This window comes from Abramis brama, assembly GCF_963993115.1.
Source record: "Abramis brama genome assembly, chromosome: 11".
Lineage (NCBI taxonomy): Eukaryota > Metazoa > Chordata > Actinopteri > Cypriniformes > Leuciscidae > Abramis > Abramis brama.
This window is the reverse complement of record NC_139973.1, coordinates 19,984,533-20,000,698: the sequence shown is the minus strand read 5'-3', so window position 1 is coordinate 20,000,698 and position 16,166 is coordinate 19,984,533. Positions and strand designations below refer to the sequence as shown.

General features: G+C 40.3%; 1 protein-coding gene across 2 annotated transcripts in view; it reads left to right on the top strand.

Annotated features, from left to right (window-relative positions):
- The window catches only part of znf644b (zinc finger protein 644b), a 29,797-nt gene extending 15,352 nt beyond the window's left edge, over nt 1-14,445 (top strand). For both annotated transcript variants that reach the window (XM_084128215.1, XM_084128216.1), the window contains 5 exons: nt 4,467-7,220; nt 7,379-7,927; nt 12,601-12,726; nt 12,821-12,926; nt 13,003-14,445. In XM_084128215.1, coding sequence (XP_083984341.1) covers nt 4,484-7,220; nt 7,379-7,927; nt 12,601-12,726; nt 12,821-12,926; nt 13,003-13,216 — 3,732 coding nt within the window. In that variant the 5' untranslated portion in view covers nt 4,467-4,483 and the 3' untranslated portion in view covers nt 13,217-14,445. The remainder of the gene's footprint in view (nt 1-4,466; nt 7,221-7,378; nt 7,928-12,600; nt 12,727-12,820; nt 12,927-13,002) is intronic.
- The last annotated feature ends 1,721 nt before the right edge of the window (nt 14,446-16,166 follow it).

Genomic DNA, 16,166 nt, shown 5'->3' with positions numbered 1-16,166 from the left:
CAGTAATCATCACATTTCACATGAAGAAAAATCAATGCCGTACAACAGCTAAAAAAGCACCTGCAACTCATGACCTGAGAGGAAGTATATCTCATGGCATATTGCTTTCATATTTTACACAGGATAACATGCAACAATCAATGTTTATTTTTCATCAAGAGATGTGTTGCTGCGTAAAAGTAGCGGAATGATGCAACTGCCAGAAAACTTTCGCCTCCTTTACGTGACAAACTCTTTGCATCATTCTTTAATGTGAGAGAGGCTACTGGTGTAAAGGCCTGTCGACCTGTGCTACTTCGCACCCGCTGCCCAGCTCACGATAAGAGCGCCCTCATTAAAACTGAAACCCCAGACCTGCTCAGCTTTTTTCCTGCTCTCTTGCTCCCTTTTTAAATAAGAGAAGTTTTAAACTGACAAAGCCGCGGGAAATCCCCATCAGACATCCCTCCCTTAATCCGTCTAATTTTGAAAGGTATTGTTTAAGGCTTCAAAGTTTATATGGTTTAATCCTCCTCTAACACTACAGGGCAGCAAATGAGGCCATGTCAGCAGCTCTGGCACCACTAATCTACTTCACACAACAGAAAATCCTCCTTCTAGATAAGGTTGCATAGGTTTCCTGTGAACTCGCCTTTTGATGTTCCTTACCTGCTATTGAACATGACTTCTGTCTTAACCCAACTGTCACTCACTCCCTGTCCCCTTTTATCATGCCCAGTGACCCCCCTTTCCCCTCTCCCCGATCCTAAATCTACCATCAGGAGGAACAGCCATTTCACTTGCTCTATTTTAAGAAAGAGTACTGCGGAGAGATGTGCGATCGAGTCTTTGAGAGCGTGTTGGCGTTCTTTTAATTTGGGTTGTGGAAGGATGTGTTCTTTTGTTTTGAAATCCAGATCCAAATTTGTGTGGACCGTTTTTAATCTGGGTTAGTTAACAAAGTCACGACGTTGCATCACCTTGGCTATGAATGGCAACCTCTGGAAAATGCAACTTTTGCAGTGCTGTGGCAACCAATACCTTAGAGTTGGCAGCCTTGGCTCCTGGTTAAGTAGCGGTTTGTTAGACACAGAGGGAGAGATGGCTAAGGTAGCTGCCCCTGCACTCTGTGGAGATTGTGTATTGAAGCAGATTTATTGCTGAGCTCTCAATTTCCACACAGCGTTCAAAAGAAATTGGATTCTTGCCACTCTCTGTGCATCTTAGTTTCTTTTCCAAACGATGGGGAAAGAGGGGGGAAAAACAAACTCAAAAATGTTCAAGGGTTGTAATGTATGGTGTACACCTGTACTGTGTGCAACATATGACAGCTATCCGACCTATATTCGCTTTCCTATAACTCAGACAGTACTGCAGCATTGTTTATGTGGAAAGGTTAGAACAGAGGTCAAGTTTTAGATGTTCCATATTAAACATTAACATGTAAATGTATGGTTTGACGATTAAATAGTCAGACATGTTAACTGAGACCTCTAAACTCATTTTTCAAATCCTTTATTTCATTATTAATCAAAATATAATATGTATGAGCGTTCCCTTGCAAAAGATAAATAAATAAATCCTTCCCAAAACATCTCTTGTCCCGTCGGCTGTAGCATGTGCTGTGAAACCCTGTCACTGCTGCTCTGTGTGTTAAGGAGACTGTTTGAGTTGAAGTCAACGCTTTTCCTCAACATGGCAAGAGAAGAAGAGAAAGACAGGCTCTCTTCAGTCTCTGCGAGGTGTCAGGTTGAATAGCTACCTGTTTGTTTGCTCACAGCTGTGCTTTGTTAGTCTCTCACACTTGAGAGGCGGCTTCATAAATTCACAGTGTGTCAAACAAATCAATAACTCCCATTAACCGAGGAAGATTCTCTGCTCTGTACTTGAGGGGCCTTGGCCTTCCTTCTTTGTTTAGATGTGTTTTTTTTCCTGTGATAGAAGAAGAGAGTACGGGGAAAAGAAAGACAGGTAAAAGAAAGAAAGAGAGAGAGCGTAATGGATAAAGTGAAATGGAGTTGGGCATGTTGCCGATTCACATAGACAGTTAACTGCTCTGAATAACTTCTCCCACCTGGTGTTTCTGATTTTTGTTGTAGTCCTCTCTTTTAGGGGAAGAGTCTAAAGGAATTATGAGAGGTTTCACAGCTAGGGTTAGAAGTGTTTGGGTAATCAATTTCTGTCTCGTCACTTGCATGCATTAGGGGAAAAAATACAAAAGGAAAATGCAATATCTTCACCCTACTTCAAGCTATTTTTTAATAGAGATTAATGCAAGTTCTGTGAATGTGTCTAATATTTATAGAACATACTTTATGGTTCTCTGCATTTGTAGTACACCATATAATTGTATTCTTGGAACATAAACTTCCAACTTTTGGCCTTTTGTCACCAACATATGAGTCTAGTAGGTGGGAAAAAAGTTGAAGACACCAAAGTGGAACATAGCAAGTAGTTTGTATTCTCCTATGATTAATAAATATCCAAGAAAAGTTTACCTTCTGGGGTTCTAGAATAATATGTAATGATAATATGCAATTATCACCTCTTATTTTTTCAGCAGTAACCTCAAGATGAGGTGCAACTCGAGTGTTAGAACAAGTGCTGATGGAAAGAATAGGGGCTAAGAGAAAGAGAGGAGAGGGAGCACATGACATATGTGTGTCGTGTAAGTGTTAAGTGCTCTTTTACTTGTGCAGTTAATTTAGTCTGATCACAGGGGGACCTCCTCTGATTCATTGTTGTTTGTGAATTCAAACATGTTCATTACTGAGCATATTTCAAGGAGGGAAGAAAGAGAGTTAGAGCGAGATTGAGAAAAAGAGGTAATCGCTTCAGATTGATCTCCGCGCCGAGCGTAAATGTATTTAAGCTCATAATCCTTGTAAATAGCTTCCAGCAAGGCAAAGGCAGCCTTTTAACATTGACTAAATGAAGTAAATAGAAGCGAATGAATTTTTAAAAGACGCATTGCAGTTGAACCCTGTTTGTTATGTATGGAACAGATCAGTGTGGAAACTGGAAGCTAATGAGGCCTGTAAATTTAAAGCTAAAATCATATTCTGAGGCTTTGCCACCCTGCTGTTTAGGGGTTTGCAGTGAAGTTCGTTTTTAAATGCAGAGCGTCTGTTCTCCCTCCGAAAGCCCCTCACACCCCAACAGATGGAGAGAATATGGAGCTCGGAAGGTTTACCTAGGAGGTGGTAACAGTGAAGCCACTCATTAACACTGAATTTAACACTTCGTTAGCAACGCGGCTTCCTGTTGAGAGCAGCTAGTGCTGAATGTCAAATCCTCAGAGCATACACTGTGGCCTAGCAGGACAACAGCAAGCCTGGGCCCCTTTAACACACCCTTTAAACACACTCCTGTTGTCCCACAGGTTTGCTGGTGTCGAGCTGCTGAAAACCATCAAATATAATTAGATTGGCTGATGACACCTGAGGTATATTTCTCTGGCTAGTCATGAACGGGAGCGTTTCTACCTGAGTGTGTGTGTGTGTCTGTCTCTGTGTATGTTTGTGCAGTGTGCCAATTTGTCAGGTTTGAAGCAACAACAGTCTCGTGCTGGGATGTGCTTTGGCACCATCAGAGAGTGATAAGACAGAATAATATGATCTTATTGGTGGTGTGCTTTGTTCCCATGGAAATTGGTCAATTTTAGCAGGCGGCTGAGAACTTTGGTGGGAGAAACAGGAAGGTTATATCCCAGAGGTGCATTCACATAATTAAGCTTCCTCACCAGGACTTCCAGGGCTAACATTGGGGTGTGTTGTGAAAAGAAGCGTTGACAGTGGGTGTTTGGGATTGTGGCAAAAGAAAAAAAAAAGAAAGAAAGAAAAAAGTCGGCTTCTTTAGGCCACTATTAGTTAATTTTAGAAAGCTCTAAATTATTTGATGCTCCCTATATTTCAAGATGCATTTTTTTCATAGGATCTATAAACTTATATAAAAAAAATATTAATATAAATATGTACATTAATGTATGAATTAACTCTTTTATGTTGATTGTTTTTAATTTCTGAATTAAAAATCATTGAAACGACTGTTCTTATATCAAAATGAATTATAATATTTTAACAAAACTGCCTTCAGCTGCTTATTCATATTTGAAATCATTTTGAGCAGCAAAAGTTATGTGGTGCAGTCTACAAGGTTATGTGCTCCAAACAACTTACAAAAATATGCAGGAAAAAAAGATGCAACAAGAAATGATATCATTGAGAGGACCTTCTTCATTAATATTCTTGATATTTATTATCTTGTAAAATATATTTTAATACAATTCTTTATCATTTGTTTTCATTAAATCAAAACATTTCTTGAAAAGTTTAAAAAAACACATGAAACCAACATGGATACAAATAGTACTTTTCTAAGAACTTGGCCTTTTCTTTATCAAGGACACAGTTCACCATGTCATTGACCCCTAAAACAAGTTATATGGAGATGAGATTTGAAACTGATCACTTGTCTCTCTTTCACAGATTGTCTTTTCTCCGTTATGGCAGCAGTAAAAGAGAGCACAGAGGAAGACAAAGAGGTAGAATCTTCCTCTGACACTCAAGAGTTGACAAGCACATCTTCTCCCAACAACAATAACAACTTGGATCCACCAGAGCCCCTGCCCTTGGACAGTCCCCAAAACCCTTTAAATGGAGTCCAGCCGAACCCATTTGTCTGTGGTAGCATCCCTGCTGCCCCCAGCACAAACGACTCCTTGCCTTCAGGAGCACTTGTTAATGGAGCTGCTTCACACTGTACCTCAGAGGAGTCCTGCGTCCACAACAAAGACGTGTCCCCTCTGCCCGGGACAGACACTAGCCCTGAGGTGTTACCGCCTCCCAGTGAGCTTCAATCAGACACCCGGCAGAAAGCAGAAGGGTGCGCCCTAAAAGTGCAGCCCGCACGGGCCTCATCTGAATCAAACAACATTGACGGCGAGGCCCCCCTAGATGTGCTGGTGGGGGAAGGCTTGGATACCAGGCCAATCAGCCGACTGTTAGCTAGAAAGGGAATCAAAACAGGGTGCTTATGGGACTTTGATTCTGAGTTGTCAGAGAGTTCTTCTGATGACTGTGATGGTCTAACTTGGGGCCTGCAGGAGAAGTTCATGCGGATACTGTTGAAAAGCAGTGTAGCAGGTGATGGGGTAAGAACAAAGGTGGAGATTGATGGGGCTCCACCTGCCAACCAAAGACGGAGGATGCGTAAAAAACGTACCATGGAGAGGGCTGACACTGTAGGACAGGTTTATGATGGCTTTGATTACGCTTCCCAGAATTCCCTATCTGACGAAGACTCAGATTTTGAGTCGTCCATTAACAAAGAACATGCCTTAAGGAAAGAGCCGGAAAGTTTGAAAGCATATGCCGGCTTGCGCCTGGAGAAATTCTGCGACAAGTCAGCTGCCATGAAGGAGCTAATTTCAAGCGAGAAGGAAGAGAGATGTGATGAAGGCGGCAGCGACATAGAAACAAACACCTACATGGGTGAAAAATCGGCACGGTTAAAGACAGAGACAAAAACAGACGAAGAGCTTTCCTTTTTCCCGTGTTCAAAGTGCAACGATAATTTCAAGGAGAAGAGGCATTTGCATAGGCATATGATGTATCATTTAGATAAGAATAAAAAGGTGAGACAGGAACACGTTCCCCGACCCTTTATATGTAGAGAGTGTGGGCGTTCATTCCGAGACATAACCTCTCTGCAAAAGCACATTATAATCCACCAGGTGCGGAGGGAGAGGCTGATGGAAGAGATTAAAGGTTTCAGTAAGATAGATGTCGAGGGAAGAAGAGCTTGTCTTCAGTGTCCCCAGTGTGTCTTTGGAACGAAATGCCCCAAAACTTTCGTCCATCATGGCAAAACTAATGAGAAGGAGAAGTTGTCTTATAGCTGTGAGGAATGTGATTACATGACTACAACTGAAATGGAGGCACATGAGTGTACAGCTCACCACACCACATGTGGCAAGACTGGCAACTCTTTTGAATGTCAAAATTGCACATTTAGAAGTATGAATATATATAGTCTCAGAAAGCATGTGGAGCTCATCCACGGGCAGCCATATTATGAGAATTATGAACCTCAATCACACCGCAATGTAGATGATCACGTAAAAGCTTTGTTTGACCAACCTAAAACCAAGGACTCATCTTTACTGATGCCAAAGATTCAAAGCACAGAGAAGCGGTCTGTTAGGGACAGAGGTGAGCTGCCCTTTGTGCCCAATGGCTCAGCTGACCTTAATGTGAGAAGCAAAGAAACACAAGAAGCCTGTGACGGTTTCAGCTCCTCCCTGATCAAATGGAGCCCTGGCAGCCCTGCAAACAAGCTGTCACCATTCTCACTGAGAAGTGACAAGCCAAGCAAATTATCCCCTCTGCCTACAGAGAAAATAGACGTGACTACAGGTCTGCCGTACGTCGAAGAAGACAATCAAGAATATGAAAGCGCTGTCTCCGAAAAGAGGACAAAATATCTTTCCAGCTTTGACGTACATCTTACAACGAAAACAGAGATCGTGAGTAAAGCAGCCTGTCTGAACCCTGGCACTGAGAGCCATCCCAAAGATCCTTCAACTGGCAGTACTTTAGCGCTGCAAACGCTGAAGCACAAAATACCGTCGAAAAGAAAAATGTCAATCCCTTATCGCAACACCCATGCCAATATTCCTCATGTGCGTCTTCCAAAATCTGAGCCTGAGCCTGAGTCTCCACAATGGGACTCTACTACACCACAAGAGGGAGATGACAATGAAGGTGCTCAGGATTTCAACGACTGCACCAAAGAGTCTCCGGATCAGTGTAATAGCAATACCCCCAGTGAATATTTCATCCCTCTCCACAACAACATTCTGGACTATGCCAATTATACTAATCCAGACAATAGTAGAGTGGAGGACAGTGATGAAATTTGTACTTTTATAGTGAAGGAGGAGTGTGTTGAAAGTATAATAAGTGAGGATAACCCTGATCATGTTGTTTATCAGCAAAGCGATCCTTATGCAGAGTATATTGTCAACCCTTTGTCTTTGGTGGGCAGGAAGTGCTGTCCCTACTGTCCCGCAGTGTTTGAGTCTGGGGTGGGCTTGTCTAACCATGTGAGAGGACACTTACATAGGGTTGGGCTGAGTTATGATGCTCGTCACGTGGTGTCACCTGAGCAAGTGGCATCTCAGGACCGCCAGCCTCGCATACGCAGAAAAATTCCCTCAGTGAATCGCAGAATCAGAAAAGGTGATTATTGTTCACCTTTCCTTGTTCAAGTCATTGTGATTTTAGATAATGCTCTCAAGCTAAAATCACACATGCATAACCCATATTTATGTATGTGTACAAACATTTCTACATGTAACTTATTAATTTAAAGTAATTATGTGCTTTCATCATGGCAGATAAGCCAGAGTCTAAAACCGAGCACACCTGTCCCCTGTGCCTGGGCTGGTTTGACACTAAGACCGGCCTCTCCAATCATGTGCGGGGTCATCTGAAGCGGATTGGCAAGCCTATTTCGGGTGCTAGCAAGTCACCTCTCTGCATTCTGACAGAACTTCTTCAGGATGAAGTGGAGTACAAGAACATTATGAGGGTGTTTGGTTCCAGACCACACTTTTCAAAACCTTTTGTCTCTCAAAAGTTTGCCAGCAGTGATGGACTGTTTCTTACATCCTCTGGCATTCCTATGAAGATTCATCATGCCACTGGCACACCAGACGAAGGGCAATGGACTATGATCAGGCGCCCCCAGGTCGACAGGGAGAGGAAGAGGACCAATAAGGTCCGATCTAGCACTTTAGAGGATCTGCTGGGAAATAGGAAAGTGGAGCAGGAAATGGAGGTCGAAGGCCACTCAGAGGATGCCAGTACTCCTTTGACCATCTCCTACACTAGTGGCAGTATACCCAGATCACCATCTGTGAAGCTGGATCCTACCTGGAGCCAAGGTTAGGAACCACACAATCACTCAATTGTGTCATTTGCTGTTATCCAGAAAACATATTAAATATTAATTTACATAGGGAAGCCTATTTTATGTCAGCCTCTGAAATTGAGATGAAAAACATCATGCAGCTGCCCCCCATGCAGTAAAGTGCCTTTATTTAAAATGATTTAAATACATTTTATTTCTAATTATGTTTTCTCACCAACAGCTTAAATTTGTGTATGTGTCTCTGAGACATAGAGGTGAACAGGTTAATAATTAGACCCCCAATCAGTGACAGAAGTTTTTTTTTCTTTTTCTTTTTTTTCTCAACCAAGATACATAATGTTTGATTTTTGATTTTGATTTTTGATTTTGATTTATTTATTTAAAAGGGACAACGCACATTAATCAACATGAGGACGAAGTCCAAAATGTAAATGTGCCAGATTTAGCCATACAGGCTAATTTTCATCTGCAGTCCCTAGCAGGTTGATGGTTAAGAGAAAAACAATAAATATACTATAACAATACAATAAATACATATCAATAAGAAAGCTTTAGATAAAAATAAATACGAATAACACATCTAAACACATTTGATTAGCTTTCTGTGTTTGTTTAGAGATACTACATTTCTTTGATAATAGTATTAAACAAACCAACAAGCCACTGTTTTATATGCCTGCAAATCTGTACCTGGACTTCCATAAAAAGTGATAGTTCACCCAAATATGAAAATATCCCAGTGTCATGTCTGTTTTATGGAAGCATGTTTCTGCCACTGAATAAATATAAAAAAGCTAATTATTTTTATCAAACAATATAGATGTTTTTGTTCTTTGAATTGTGAGATATAAACTAGAAGTCAGAATTGTGAGATATAAACTAGCAAAATTACGTGAAAAAAGTATTAATTGCGAGAAAAAGGCAATTATATCTCATATCTCTATATATTTATATCTCACAATTCCTCTAAATTGCAAGAGAAAATAGTCACAATTACGTATTTTATTTTTTATTCTATGGTGGAAACAAGCTTCCATTTTGTCCAAATCAAAATCATGGTGTATATATATATATATATATATATATATATATATATATATATATATATATATAAACACAACTTGAAACTGATTGGGTTACAGCTATTAGGGGTTTATTAAGGAAAAATTATCACTGGATAGCATCTTAAATTTTTGTTTGTTCCTCACACAAAGATATCGTACCATCACTGTAGCTTTGAATATAGAAATATAGCGCACAAGCCACAATTTTCTTTTGGCAAACAAAAGAAAGAGGTTATTATTTGTAAAAATCTTTTTGTTGTCCCTAGTGGCTCAGAAATTTTAATTTTATATTTAAGATGACAATACCTTACTTATGTTTAATTACAAATGCCCATTTAGCTTGAAGTTTAGTGGTTGAAAAATAATTAGGCTTGTAATTAGCCATTCATTTCTGTTTTCTCATGCATTGTGTATGGACAAAGAGAGCTTGGAAGTGCCATTGATACTGAGCAATTTTCGTAAAAACAAAACCCCTCCATGACAAGAATCTTTTGCCTGTTCACTGACAGCTGAGCTATGATCTGTCTTGTTTCGAGTGATGTTGAATCAAAGAATCTGAGAGTGACAGACAGCTGAGGTTTCAGATATCTGGGTCACAATCCAGCGTTGAACATTCTTTATTCCCACAACATAAGGTTTTTATTGTTGTTAGTCTTTTGTTAATAGTTATAGCCCTCGAAGTGCAAATAAGAAAGTAGTTTAAGTGCTGTAGCACTGATTTGAGATATTTACAGTAAGCATGGGTAGAGATGATCAATACAGTGTAGCATGACTGCACAGCCTTGTTTCACAGCCGCTCTCATATGTTTTTCCACCTCTTCTGCCTTCATTATTTACAGTGCACCTTAAAACCCAATTTCAGTCATACACTCCATATTAAATATGTATGACAGACGCCTCATATTTAAGACAAAGTTATCTTCCTGTAACCTTGAAGTTGCCAGTTGATTCCATTAAAAGAGAGAGGGAACACAAGATTCAGAGAGTGCAGGGTAAAAGTTTGCCACTCATTGAAATATTGTAGCAGGTACAAAAAGAATGAATGTCATCAAAAGTGGCTTTGAAATTCAAATGTAAAACGCATAGCTCTCTTTTATGTACTGGAAACACATCAGCTGTATTTGCACATCTTTGTTTCATGCGTACTCAAATAAATCTCATTTCATTAATAGTAATAAAAAAACAACAACTAATTAATGAAGTTTCACAATCAAATGTATTTCACAGGTTGTCTGTTTTAATTGGATAAACAGCGATTAGTCAAATTGATTTGATTATTCAGCCAGATTCATATAATCAGGTCTGTTGCTTTGTTTTTGCTAGAACTCTCTGAAGGAAGTTCAATGAGGCCAGTTAGAAAAAAGGGACATTTGTGATTTTCAGAGTAGTTTTGATAGATACACCTGTAAATGGTGACTTTTAAATTGTTATATTTTTTCTAATCAAATAAGGCAAGCCTATTTCGGGCGCTAGCAAGTCACCTCTCTGCATTCTGACAGAACTTCTTCTGGATGAGGCGGAGTACAGGAACATTATGAGGGTGTTTGGTTCCAGACCGCACTTTTCAAAACATTTTGTCTCTCAAAAGTGTGCAGTGATGGCAAACTTGGGCATTGACATTTTCAGTAATGAACTGGTGACTCTGATTTTACCTGTCAGTGTCTGTGAATCAGTTTGTAGGCTATTTCAATAAGAAACTGTCATCTCAAAAGTTTTGTCTATGTCCTTTTGTTACTATTACCCAGTGTGTGTATTAGGGCTATCAATCAACATGATTTGGAACAACTGATTAATAAATAATAATAAAAATAATAAAATTGTCCTACAATACAAGAAAGAAACTTAAATGCAAATCATATTTTTGATATGAACGAGTTAAAAACCATCCACAAAGGACACGTTATTGTGTTCAAAAACATTAAAACAGAGTGCCATGGAATGGAACATAATGTTGTGGTCTGGAAACGCAGTTTTGAAACCGTTAACTTTCCACAGTGTTTAAAAAATGTGGCACTTATGGTACAAGATGCTGAAAAAAACAGCATCCTTTTGACATCTACATGACCAACCATTAAAAAATAGTGCAGACAGAATGTTGAATATTTGCAAACAGCATTGCAAAGTTGTGTGGTTGGAACGACAGCTCTCGACCTGTAGTTAGAAGCAGTTTCTTGTTTGCATGACAGTTGGACTTAATAAATCCATATCTGGTACCTCAAGTTTGGACACATTTAGACGATAAAGACACAAACACCTCAGGGAATTCTCGCACCAATTCATCAGTTTGCTCTTTCAACGGAGTAAACGAAACTACAGGTGGAGGAACAACATCTCTCCACACTTGCCTCCGTGTCAAATTATTACCCAGAATTACAGAAACACCATTCACGGGTGATGATGGACGCCCTTCAAGGGTTACCTCTCCTTCAGCTAAATCCAATTTTAGGTTAACTCTGTGCAAAGGAATGGACAAAATCTGCAGCCTTATTCCCCTTATTAATCCCCCTATTGATACAAAAAGGTAGATTTGACTCTAAAATGAACGATTCAGATGCCCCAGTATCTCTAATAATCTTAACTGGTACTTTGTCAATGCCATCAGGTACAGACACAAAACCCTCAGTAATAAACGGAGCATAATTTTAATCAAAGCTGGTCCTTAGCAATTTAGAGAAAATTTACAGAAGTGGACAGTGTGTCTACTAATAATGTAGGAACAACCAAATTTACCTTTTTACCTCACGACCTCAGTGTGCCTGCCAACACCGGACATTCATTTTCCAGCGTCCAGTGTTAAAGCAATAATGGTATTATTATGGCAAACATTAACATCAGATTTTCATTTTAACATTTTTGTTTTATTAATTTACGGACTAGCCCCCATTTGTAACAGCCGGCTCTTAGGCTGCAACAAAAAGTAGATCAGACGTGTCAATCCTTAAAAAAAACCCAACATTTATTTTAATGCAAGGGAAACAAACATAAATATAACATAAACAAAGAAACGTGTCAGGGCCAGGCTTGACACAAAGCATAGCGCAGACCATCGAACTCCATGCCGGAGACGATCACCCAAAACAATGCTCCCACATGAACAGTTTCAGCAACATTTAACTCGGCGTCTAACAAGTGTCATGTGTGTCGGCCACGTCCCCTCCAAACGGCACCTAAAACCACACGCACAGCCTAGGCTGGGACGTCACACAGCTGTAGATTTGCATTAACTGGACACATTTCATCTGAAAGTACAATGAGAGGAGATGAGTAGTTCCAAACATTGCCCCTAAAAAACAAACAAACAAACCATCAAACTGATTGCAGATACTTGCTGAGAACATACAGTACAACTACATGTCCTCATAAACAGAGTGCACAGCCGATCTTTATTATATGAAAACAGATGGAGTAGGAGGTGATGACACTCAGGGAATCACAGTTTTATTTTCTTCAAGCTGCTGTGTTCCTTTTCTAAATTACACACTCATGTAGCCGTATAACCATGCTTTTGCTATTTATAGAGCAGTCATGAGTGGAGTGCAGCTACAGAAAAAAAGCATGAGGTCATCTAACTGTTATTTAAACACTCATTAGCTCAAAACTTTTTTCTTTATGTGTAATCCAGAGAAGTTTGCAGCGAATAAGAAGATCTGCATCCACTGCAACGCGACGTTCCACAGCGCCGTAAGCCTGTCCAATCATCTTCGAGCATATGCGCGACGGAAGGAAATCGCCTTATTAGAAGGAACAAGTAGGGTTTCATGCTTGTTCTTCCAATCTGTTCTAATTTAATCATCTAGCCACTCAGCTTTTCATTGATTATAATTACATCATTTGTTTCACAGCATATGATTGTAAACAGAAGAGGCCGAGATCAAGGCCTGGGCCAAAAAGGAAGGCGTTTTCATCTTCACACACCGTCTCTGAAGTGATCTACAAAATGACCTGCAGGTACTTTACAACACTCCTGTACTTCATCACCACACTCTCTCCAACCAGCTCTCATATCTTTCTTTATTTCCCCCAGGTTCTGCGATCTGATCTTCCAGGGTCCTCAGTCAATTCAGGAAGACTGGATCAAGCACTTGCAGAGGCATCTTATGCACACGAGTATCCCCGGCATGGGTGCAGGTATGGTGGAGGTTTCAGCGCTGTGTAAAGAGCTGTGTTCCCCATCTCCCCCCGAGCGCCTGCTCCTGGATACACACCCTCCTCTCAGTCTGCCTGAGGGGGTCTCCTAAGCCACGTTTACACACCAGCTACGCTCACTGTACACCTGTTCTGCACATGTTCATAAACAAATAAACATATAATACTGCATATGCATCTCTATATGAATACAGAATAGAAATATAATATAAATGAAAGATTTTCTTATATTGCATATTATTCATTTTTCTCTTTGTTTTATTTCCCGATTTTATTGTATCGATCTTCGGTTGTTCTTAAGGGCATGCTATTTGCAACATAGATTTAGAGTTCGGCTATATTTAGATCTTGGATGTGCACATTAGGCAGTCTCTCGCTGCAGACTGCAGTTCTCAGCTGCTGTGACTTGCAAGTCTAAAATCCAGCGGCTTGTAGAAACTATCCAAATCATAGAATTCAGAGGTCACTGTTTAGAACATGGCATTATGACGATCACTTGATTTAATGCTATTTACTGTAATTTTGCGGCGCAAAGTTTATTTACACTGACAAAAACACATGTATAACCAATTTTTAAGAGAGTATATTGACATAATATATCTACAGTAGTGCTTTATTTCTGGTTAAAAATTCTTATATTTACTCTTATGCATCATTTAACACGTTAGGGGAAAATTTTCATATTGCGGATAAAACATGTAACACGCAATCTTTTATTATTTTGGTTTTCAATGCTATTATCAAAGAAATGAACTGTGAACTTTATGAATATATCAGTGATTATTTTTCAAAGCTTTCTAGTTGTTTAGTAATAGTAATATCATGGGCAATACTGTCATAATGCAATATTAATTAGTTCTATCTATATAATGTCAGAAAAATGTCATCGTTCTATATTATTGTTGTAAGTTGCTGAAACCTCTGCAAATGCTATTTTTGATCATCATTTTATGGTGCTACAATGTAACGTATGTCACACAAATGCATAATAACGCAACTAATTATCATGTTTTACTTTAGGATACTAAAGGGAATCTTTACCACTCATTCTTTCTGAGGTAAATGATTTCTTTGCATTTGATTTGAAATAAAGCTGTTGGTAAAGACCAATTGGAGGAATAGTCCTCCATGCCTTGGTCAGCCCTTCAAATAGTTACCATGTAACTATGTACCATTACTTGGTGATGATAATGTGCAAGCACATACCGATCAATTAAGGTATACAATGTGTTAATGAGCCGAGCAAGCGTTAACACGTTGTATTTATGTCTCTGTTAAGTCACTAATAGCCAATTAAAATGTAATTGTGATTTAAACCTTTGTATCTTTTTCTGCTGTAATATTTATTTGCACTGCCACTTTGTTGACAAAGGCTCTGTCCAACACTGGCGTTATGTAAGTATCAAGGATTTATCAGCTCTGTTTTCATGTAATAGAGGAATAGCTCTGATAATATCAGAGAAAGCGGCTTGACCGGGGTTCATCAGTAAGCGTCTGGACCGGGATGCGACCTCACAGTTTGTCCCGGGCAGGGCTTAGACTGGCGATCAAAGCTGTACAAACCAATTGTCATCACGTTCCTCCGGAGGGAATTTGGAGTACATTAATGCCCCTGCTTTGGGAAATAATTGTATCTCTCTGTGACTTCATTAGGCTCTCCTGGACAAATCAAAAGGCACTCCACCAAGGCTGGAAGCTGCATGGTGGGCAGACAGTGTCCCAAAGGGCTGAATGAATAAAAAACGAGGGATTATAATGAGATTGAGCTAACCATGACCAGGATTGAGTTTTTCCATTATACCATCGGCAGCTTTAAGAATGAGGTGGACGAGGGGGGAGGCAGGAACATAAAGAAATGTGTAAGATCCACACCAGCCATCTGCCACGGGGTTGTGCCGCTGACAGACCAGAGCACGCTTATCATTAGGCAGTGAATCAAAGAGGCCTGCTCTCTGGAGATTCCTCCATTAAAACAGTATACAAGTGTCATCACTTCTCAGTGTGCAAGAGAGCACATCTTATCTGAAATCAGGAGGCATAATGACTCGGCTTTGGAAAACAAGAAAGAGGCTTTCTATTAATCGCCACATTTTATTTGTTAAATCGAACCTCCACATTGTATAAGGAAGAGATTGCATGCTATGCTATTTCATGTTAATGGTGTAACCTTAGGTGGTAATTAAAATCGCCCTGTGGCGGATAAGCACGGTCTTAATATTTCATTGGCGCAATTGTGACAAAGGCAGACTAGGGACCTCAGGAAGGATAGAGAGGGTTTATCTCACATTACATTTATCTCCCGATCATAGTCTCAGGTGCACCTGGGGAGATACTGTTGATTGATTGATTGACGGACACTCTTTTTACCCTTTCTTAGTGTTTTGTCTCCTAAGACTGTCACTCGTCTTGACTTTTTTCCCTCCTCTGAAGTGACAGGAGCGACTCAGGGATCAGGAGCAGTGACCGAGCCCTCGTCGTTGTCGACCGTGCCCTTGCTTTTGCTTTCGGTCATTCCTAAAGTGTAAGAGCCTACACTTCCTCTGTGCAAAAGAGAGAAAAGAAAAGAGAGAGTGTGAGAACAAAAAAATCAATAGGTTTCCATTATCTGGTTGGGCAGTGTCACTGGCCTGTCAATGATCCTGCTACAGTCCCGGCACAAGGGTGAGACGAGCCCCCAGTCAATCGCCACTGACAAGAGGAAAACATGCTGACAGCAACCAGGAACAAGTCAGAACACAGATTTGCACTTCAAGCGATCGTCCGAGGGGGCGGTGTGAGGGGCCACTGAACGACGAGGGGCCAGACTCGGGCTGAGAGGGGGGCATGGTACAGGGGGCTCTGGCCGGGTTTTCACCCCCTTGTCTGAATGTCTCACTCCCCCTCACAAACGCTTTTATCCTCGCATCAATTATTTACCTCTGGATACACCAAAGGAAACCCAGGTGCACTGATTGTGGCCAAGAGAAATTCATCACCTTCGTTGTTGCCACAAGAGCTCTCTGTTCCGTTCCTTCTCTTTCTCCCCCCTTTGCTACCCATTCT